Source organism: Pezoporus occidentalis, unplaced genomic scaffold (assembly GCF_034315485.1).
Source record: "Pezoporus occidentalis ecotype Australia unplaced genomic scaffold, CSIRO_AGI_Poc_V1 ctg2235, whole genome shotgun sequence".
NCBI lineage: Eukaryota > Metazoa > Chordata > Aves > Psittaciformes > Psittacidae > Pezoporus > Pezoporus occidentalis.
The window spans coordinates 1-9,022 of record NW_026914112.1 but is presented as its reverse complement, the minus strand read 5'-3'; the positions used below and the strand labels follow the sequence as shown (position 1 = coordinate 9,022).

Below are 9,022 nucleotides of genomic sequence, written 5' to 3'. Positions count from 1 at the left end.
CAGCGATTGGCTGGAACGACGCCAAGATGGCGGACTCGGCTCCGATTGGCTCCCGCGCCGCAGCGGGCGTGGCCACGCTTTACGGGGCGTGGCTACCGGGGGCGGGCGGGCTCAGAACCAAGATGGCGGCGGCGCTGGCGGCCGCGCTGCGGGCCCGGGCCCTGCTCTGGGCCGGGGCCTTGGGGCTGAGCCTGGGCCTGGCCCCGGGCCGGGCCGCGCAGGTGCCGCTGCTGGCCTGGTCCACGCGGAGGTGGGGCCGGGGATGGGGGGCGGCGCTCGGGGCTCCGCGGCTCGGCCGCACCGGGCCCCGACCCCCGTTTTCCGCCTCCCCGCAGGGCCCTGTGGCCGCCGCCGGGAGCCGGGGGCCGGGTGGTGACGGAGGAGGCGCTGCGGGAGCTGCTGGGCCCGGCCCTGGAGCGCGGGCCCCGCACGGTGCTGCTGGTGCTGCAGGACAAGGTGGGGGCCCCCGAGCCCCATTGAACCCCCCGAGCCCCATTGAGCCCCATTGAGCCCCATCCCCCCCCCCCGCCCCATTGAACCCCCCCATTGACCCCCCCGGCCCCATTGATCCCATCGACCCGAGCCCCATTGAACCCCCAGAGAGCCCCATAGAGCCCCATTGAACCCCCATAGAGCCCCATTGAACCCCCGAGCCCCATTGAACCACCCGAGAGCCCAAGACCCATTGAACCCCCAGAGCCCCATTGAACCCCCCGAGAGCCCCATTGATCCCCCACCCATTGAGAGAGCCCCATTGACCCCATTGACCCCCCGAGCCCCATTGATCCCCCCGAGCCCCATTGAACCCCCCGAGCCCCATTGAACCCCGGTCCCCATTGACCCCCCCCGAGCCCCATTGAACCCCCCGAGCCCCATTGAACCCCCGAGCCCCATTGAACCCCCCGAGCCCCATTGAACCCCCCGAGCCCCATTGACCCCCCCGAGCCCCATTGATCCCCCCGAGCCCCATTGACCCCCCCGAGCCCCATTGAACCCCCCGAGCCCCATTGACCCCCCCGAGCCCCATTGATCCACCCATCCCCCCGACCCCATTGAACCCCCCGAGCCCCATTGAACCCCCCGAGCCCCATTGACTCCCCCGAGCCCCATTGAACCCCCCCCCCGAGCCCCCCCCGAGCCCCATTGATCCACCCGAGCCCCATTGAACCCCCCGAGCCCCATTGAACCCCCCGGGCCCCATTGATCCCCCCGAGCCCCATTGACCCCCCCCCATGAGCCCCATTGAACATTGAACCCCATTGAAGCCCCCGAGCCCCATTGAACCCCCAGAGAGCCCCATTGACCCCCCGAGCCCCATTGATCCCCCCCGAGCCCCATTGACCCCCCCGAGCCCCATTGATCCATCCGAGCCCCATTGACCCCCCCGAGCCCCATTGAACCCCCCGAGACCCATTGAACCCCTCGAGCCCCATTGATCCCCCTGAAACCCATTGAACCCCCCGAGCCCCATTGATCCCCCCCGAGCCCCATTGAACCCCCCGAGCCCCATTGATCCCCCCGAGCCCCATTGAACCCCATTCCCCTCCCCCGGACTTCCCATTTCTGTCCTTGCGCTCCCTGTTTGTCCTCCTGCCCCCCAATTCCCCCTTTAACCCTCCCATTTACCCCCATAGGCCCCTCTTTTCCTCTTTAACCCCCCCATTTACCCCCATAGCCCCCTCTTTTCCTCTTTAACCCCCCCATTTACCCCCAATTCCCCCTTTACCCCCCATTTACCCCCATAGCCCCCTCTTTTCCTCTTTAACCCCCCCATTTCCCCCTTTACCCCCCCATTTACCCCCATAGCCCCCTCATTTCCTCTTTAACCCCCCTATTTACCCCCAATTCCCCCTTTACTCCCCCATTTACCCCCATAGCCCCCTTTTCCTCTTTAACCCCCCCATTTACCCCCATAGCCCCCCTCTTTTTAACCCCCCCATTTACCCCCAATTCCCCTTTTACCCCCCTAGCCCACCCATTTCTCCCTTTTCCCCCTCCAACCCTTCCCCCCCATATGGGGTCCCCCCCACCCCCTTAAAAGGGGAACTTGGTCCCGTCCATGCTTCCCCCCTCCCAGCGCGTGAGAGTGACTGGTCTCGTGGCCACGCCCCCTCCTCTCACGTGACCGCTCTCATTCCTCCCCCCAGCTCAGCATCGAAGACTTCACTGCCTATGGGGGGGTCTATGGGAACAAACCTGACAGCGCCTTCCCCAACCTGGAGGTGAGGGGGGGTCACTTGTGGGGCTGGGGGTGCTCATGGGGGTCACTTGTAGGGCTCGGGGGTCACAGGGCTGCGGGTAGCGATGGCGGTCACTTATGGGGCTGCGGGTAGCGATGGCGGTCACTTATGGGGCTGGGGGTGGTGATGGGGGTCACTTGTAGGGCTGGGGGTCACAGGGCTGCGGGTAGCGATGGCGGTCACTTATGGGGCTGCGGGTAGCGATGGCGGTCACTTATGGGGCTAGGGTGGTGATGGGGTCGCTTATGCGGGTAGGGGTGGTTACAAGGGCCACTTATGGGGCTGGGGGTAGCGATGGCAGTCACTTATGGGGCTAGGGTGGTGATGGGGTCACTTATGCGAGTAGGGGTGGTTACAAGGGCCACTTACGGGGCTGGGGGTAGCGATGGCGGTCACTTATGGGGCTGGAGGGGGTGATGGGGGTCACTCGTGGGGCTGGAGGGGGTGGTAGGGGTCACTTGTGGGGCTGGAGGAGGTGATGGGGGTCACTCATGGGGCTGGGGATGGTGGTGGGGGTCACTTGTGGGGCTGGGGTGGATTCCCCCCATAACCCTCCTTTTGCCCCCCCCCAGGGCGCACTGGGGGCCGCAGGCTCAGCACTGGTGCTGCCGGCGGTGGCTGGGGGCGCCGTGGGGGCCCTGCCCCACACCTTGAGCCAGGCCCTGGGGGCTGCCCCACTGCGCGTGGATGGAGCCGCCCTGAGGCTGCTGCGGCTCAACACGAGCCTGCCTGCGCTGCTGCTGCTGCGCCTGCCCCACACGGCTGGGTACGTGCCCCATAGCGCCCCATAGCTGCCCCGTAGCGCCCCATGGCTGCCCCATATTCTCACTCTTCTACCCCCCAGCTCCAGCCTCATGGCTCCCAGGGAGGTGCTGACCAGTAATGGTGAGTGGGGTGGGACTGGGAGCACTTGGGGGTCGCACTGTGGGGCTGCCCCACACACTGACCCCCCCCGCCCCTCTGCTCCATAGATGAGATCCTGGGGCAGGTGCTGAGTGCGCTCAAGGAGGAGGACGTGCCCTACACGGCCCTGTTCACTGCCCTGCAGCCGTCCCACGTGCGTCCCTGCCCCATAGCGCCCTATAGCACCCCATGGCCATCCCCAGAGCACCCCTTGCCCTGCCTCATAGCGCCCCATGGCACCCCATAGTGACGCATAGTGATTATAGTTTGCCGTGCCCAGCCTCACAGTGCCCCATAGCAACCCCAGATCTGCCCCATAGCACTCTCAGTCCTGCCCCATAGCACCCCATAACACTCCCCAACCTTGCCCCATTGCACCCCATAGTGACACATAGTGACTATAATGTGCCATGGCCAGCCCCATAGCAACCCCAGATCTGCCCCATAGCACCCCACACAGCCCAAGCCCTGCCCCACTGTGCCCCACAGCCCCCCATGCCCCTCCCATGCCCCTTGCTGCCCCCAACTCACCCCCACATCTCCCACTGCCCCCCAAGTGACTCCTCAGCCCCCTAAGTGCCCCCCACTGACCTGCCTACCCCCCCTCTGCTCCCCAAGTGCCCCCCATCACCTCCCTTGACCCCCATGTCCCCCCATACCCCCTCTGCTCCCCCAGTGCCCCCCATCCCCTTCATTTAACCCCATGTACCCCCATACCCCCCTCTGCTCCCCAAGTGCCCCCCATCACCTCCCTTGACCCCCATGTCCCCCCATACCCCCCTCTGCTCCCCAAGTGCCCCCCATCACCTCCCTTGACCCCCATGTCCCCCCATACCCCCCCATCACCTCCCTTGAGTCCCCCCATCACCTCTGCCTTGACCCCCATGTGCCCCCATCACCTCCCTTGACCCCCACCCCCTCTCTGCTCCCCAAGTGCCCCCCATCACCTCCCTTGACCCCCATGTCCCCCCATACCCCCTCTGCCCCCCAAGTGCCCCCCACTGACCTGCCTACCCCCCTCTGCTCCCCAAGTGCCCCCCATCACCTCCCTTGACCCCCATGTCCCCCCATACCCCCTCTGCCCCCCAAGTGCCCCCCATCACCTCCCTTGACCCCCATGTCCCCCCATACCCCCTCTGACTACCCCCCTGCCCCCCAAGTGCCCCCCATCACTGACCTGCCTAAGTGCCCCCCACTGACCTGCTCCCCAAGTGCCCCCCATCACCTCCCTTGACCCCCATGTCCCCCCATACCCCCCTCTGCTCCCCAAGTGCCCCCCATCACCTCCCTTGACCCCCATGTCCCCCCATACCCCCCACTGACCCCCATGTGTGTCGTCGTCCCCCCCTTTCAGGTATCCCAAGGGCCCGGGGGGGCTCCGCTGCTGCCCCACGGGCGGGCCCTGCTGGGGGCGGGGCCCGAGGAGGAAGGGGCGGGGCCGGAGCCGCAGACCACGCCCCCCGCGCCCCTGCGCTGGCCCCCGGCGGGCCCCGCGCGGATCCTGCTGTGGGCGCGGAACCTCTCGGTCACCTACAGGGGGCAGCAGCGGGACCTGAGCGCCCGCACCTTCGGGGGGGGCGGCGTGGACCTGGGGGGGTCCTCGTGGGAGCCCGGGGAGGCGAGGTGAGAGCGGGGGGGGGTGGGGGTCATGGGGGGGAATTGGGGGGTGATGGGGGTGAATGGGGGTGAATGGGGGGGTAAATGGGGGGGCTGTGGGGGGTGATGGGGGGTGAATGGGGGGTAAATGGGGCTATGGGGGGTAATGGGGGTGAATGGGGGTGATGGGGGGGTAAATGGGGGGGTGATGGGGGTGATGGGGGGTGATGGGGGTGAATGGGGGGGTAATGGGGGTGAATGGGGGTGATGGGAGGTGAATGTGGGGGTAAATGGGGGGGCTATGGGGCGTAATGGGGGTGAATGGGGGTGAATGGGGGGTGAATGGGGGTGAATGGGGGGTGAATGGGGGTGATGGAGGGGTAAATGGGGGGGCTATGGGGGGTAATGGGGGTGAATGGGGGTGAAAGGGGGTGAATGGGGGGTAAATGGGGCTATGGGGGGTAATGGGGTGAATGGGGGGTGATGGGGGTGATGGGGGTGAAAGGGGGTGAATGGGGGGTAATGGGGGTGAAAGGGGGTGATGGAGAGGTAAACGGAGGGCTATGGGGGGTAATGGGGGTGAATGGGGTGATGGGGGGGTAAATGGAGGGGTAATGGGGGTAATGGGGGGTGAATGGGGGTGATGGGGGGTAAATGGGGGGGTAATGGGGGTGAATGGGGGGGTAAATGGGGGCTGAATGGGGGTGGATGGGGGGTAATGGTGAATGGGGGGTAAATGGGGGTGATGGGGGGTAAATGGGGGGTATGGGGGGTAATGGGGGGTCATGGGGGTGATGGAGGGGTAAATGGGGGGGTAATGGGGCTGAATGGGGGGGTAAATGGGTAAATGGGGCTATGGGGGGTAATGGGGGTGAATGGGGGTGATGGAGGGGTAAATGGGGGGGCTATGGGGGGTAATGGGGGTGAATGGGGGTGATGGGGGGGTAAATGCGGCTATGGGGGGTGATGGGGGGTGAAAGGGGGTGATGGGGGGTGAATGGGGGGTAAATGGGGGGGGCTATGGGGGGTAATGGGGGTGAATGGGGGGTCATGGGGGTGAAGGGGGGTCATGGGGGGTATGGGGGATCTATGGAGGGGGTAATTGGCGTGAATAGGGGGGCTGATGGGGGTGAATGGCTGTGGAGGGGTTAATGGGGTGAATGGGGGGCTATGTGGGGGTAATGGTGAATGGGGGGTAATGGGGGTGAATGGGGAGGCTATGGGGGGGTAATGGTGAATGGGGGGGCTATGGGGGGGGTAATGGTGAATGGGGGGGCTATGGGGGTGAATGGGGGGCTATGGGGGGGTAATGGTGAATGGGGGGGGCTATGGGGGTGAATGGGGAGGCTATGGGGGGGTAATGGTGAATGGGGGGTAATGGGGGTGAATGGGGAGGCTATGGGGGGGTAATGGTGAATGGGGAGGCTATGGGGGTGAATGGGGAGGCTATGGGGGGGTAATGGTGAATGGGGGGTAATGGGGGTGAATGGGGAGGCTATGGGGGGGTAATGGTGAATGGGGGGCTATGGGGGTGAATGGGGAGGCTATGGGGGGGTAATGGTGAATGGGGGGCTATGGGGGTGAATGGGGAGGCTATGGGGGGTAATGGTGGTCCTGAATAGGGCTATGGGGGCAAGTAGGGGGTGATAGGGAGGCTATGGGGAGAATGTGGGCTCTTAATGGGGTTATGGGGTGCTGGGGGGGTCCCGCGGGGTTTGGGTTGCTCCTGACCCCCCTCCCCCCTTTAGGCTGGTGCTCAAATACGACGACGTCTTTGGGGGCACCCTGAACATCACGTGAGTGGGGGGGTTGGGGGGGTCGGGTCTGTTCTGGGCTTTTTTTGGTCCGTTTTGGGGTATTTTGTGCTGATTTTGGTGCATTTTGTGCTGATTTTGGTGCATTTTGTGCTGATTTTGGTGCATTTTGTGCTGATTTTGGTGCATTTTGTGCTGATTTTGGTGCATTTTGGGCCAATATTGATTCATTTTGGGTTGACTTGAGTTCATTTTGTGCTGATTTTGCGCCAACTTTGGCGAATTTTGGTTCATTTTGTGCCGATTTTGTTTCATTTTGGGCCGATTTTGGTTGATTTTGGTTCATTTTGTGCCGTTTTCGGTTCATTTTGTGCCGATTTTGGTTCATTTTGTGCCGATTTTGGTTGATTTTGGTGCATTTTGTGCCGATTTTGGTTCATTTTGTGCTGATTTTGGTGCATTTTATACTGATTTTGGTGCATTTTGTGCCGATTTTGGTTCAATTTGTGCCGATTTTGGTTCAATTTGTGCCGATTTTGGTTCATTTTGTGCCAATTTTGGTTCATTTTGTGCCGATTTTGGTGCATTTTGTGCCGATTTTGGTGCATTTTGTGCCGATTTTGGTGCATTTTGTGCTGATTTTGGTGCATTTTGTGCCGATTTTGGTGGATTTTGGTTCATTTTGTGCCGATTTTGGTGCATTTTATGCTGTTTTTGGTGCATTTTGTGCCGATTTTGGTGCATTTTGTGCCGATTTTGGTTCATTTTATACTGATTTTGGTGCATTTTGTGCCGATTTTGGTGCATTTTATACTGATTTTGGTGCATTTTGTGCCGATTTTGGTTCATTTTGTGCTGATTTTGGTGCATTTTATACTGTTTTTGGTGCATTTTGTGCCGATTTTGGGTCATTTTGTGCCGATTTTGGTTCATTTTGTGCCGATTTTGGTTCATTTTGTGCCGATTTTGGTTCATTTTGTGCTGATTTTGGTGCATTTTGTGCCGATTTTGGGTCATTTTGTGCTGATTTTGGTGCCTTTGGGTCCCTCCCCCCCAGCTTCGTCCTGCGCCGCGCCTGGTTCCCGGTCTCGGCGCGCTCCTGGGCCTGGCTCGCTGAGGTTGGGCTCTCGCTGGGGGGGGGCCCCCCCGGGCGCTTCCTGGGCCGGGAGGGGGCGGCCCCCACCCCCCTGGGCTGGCGCTGTGGGGAGCTGGGGGCCCCCGGCCCCTTCCTGCTGCCCCCCGACCCCCCCGGCCCCGCCAGCGACTGGAGCCTGAGGCTGCTCGATGTGCAGGTACGGGGGGGGGGGTCCCAAAACATGGGGGGGTGCCCAAAATATGGGGGGCACCCTAAAATATAGGAGGGTCAAAACATGGGGGGCCCAATGTATGGGGGCTCCAAAATACGGGAGGGAGCTAAAACATTGGGGGGGGGGTCCGAAAACATCGGGGGGTGCCCAAAATATATAGGGGGGGCCCAAAATATGGCAGGGTGCCCAAAACATGGGGGGAACACAAAATATGGGGGAACCCCAAAACATGGGGGGTATTGGGGTAAAGAATGCGGGGGGAACTATATATTGGGGTACAGGGGGGGTTAAATAAGTGTGGGCACTGGGATGGGGGCAGGGCCCCAAAGCTTATGGGGGGGGAGGAGGAGGAGGAAGGGAGGATTCTATGGGGGGGACCCCCCTCTAATATTGGGGCTCCCCCCACCCAGGTTCAAGCCTTCAACGTCTCCGGGGGGGTCTTCGGGGGGGCGAGCGACTGCGCCGCCTTCTTCTCGCCGGGGACCTGGATGGGGCTGGTGACGGGGGCGCTGCTCCTGGGGGGGCTCTGCTATGGGGGGGCCCTGCTCCTGCGCCTGCGCCCCATGGATCGCTTCGACGACCCCCGCGGGCCCCCCCTGCCCGTGCCCTCCGGGGAGTGAGCCACGGCTATGGGGCAAACACCCCCCCATAACCATTGCCGGGGGGGGGCTGGGGGTTTCTGGCACCTACGGGGCTGCCCCATAGCGGGTCAGGTTCCTGCCCCATGCTGCTTCCTGAGCCACCCCAGACGGGGGTTTTCCATCTTCTGCCCCATAGCCAGAGGCCTGCCCCCCCCCACAACCCCTGCACCATAGTGGGGGGTCCCCCTCTTATCGCACCCATCCCGTCCTCTCCCTATTTATTGCCTTCGTTGTGTGTTGCTGGACAATAAACGTGCCCCATGGCTGCCCCATAGCGCCTGTCCCATGGCTGCCCCATTGCGCCTGTCCCATTGCGGTGCCCCATGGCTGCCCCGTTGCAGCTGACCCATGGTGAGTGCCCCATAGCGCCTGCCCCATGGCTGCCCCATTGCGCCTGTCTCATTGCGGGTGCCCCATGGCTGCCCCGTTGCAGCTGACCCATGGTGAGTGCCCCATAGCGCCTGCCCCATGGCTGCCCCATTGCGCCTGTCTCATTGGGGGTGCCCCATGGCTGCCCCGTTGCATCTGACCCATGGTGAGTGCCCCATAGCGCCTGCCCCATAGCGCCTGCCCCATGGGGT

At 63.0% G+C, this 9,022-nt stretch overlaps 1 protein-coding gene across 1 annotated transcript; it reads left to right on the top strand.

The window, feature by feature from the left end:
* Positions 1-98: 98 nt before the first annotated feature.
* ATP6AP1 (ATPase H+ transporting accessory protein 1) lies at positions 99-8,467 on the top strand. Its single transcript, XM_062620840.1, has 10 exons — positions 99-250; positions 336-456; positions 2,148-2,222; positions 2,813-3,006; positions 3,085-3,125; positions 3,212-3,297; positions 4,498-4,766; positions 6,488-6,535; positions 7,551-7,785; positions 8,211-8,467. The coding sequence occupies exons 1-10, from the start codon at positions 123-125 to the stop codon at positions 8,418-8,420; spliced, it is 1,407 nt and encodes a 468-aa protein (XP_062476824.1). The 5' UTR covers positions 99-122; the 3' UTR covers positions 8,421-8,467.
* Positions 8,468-9,022: the final 555 nt, after the last annotated feature.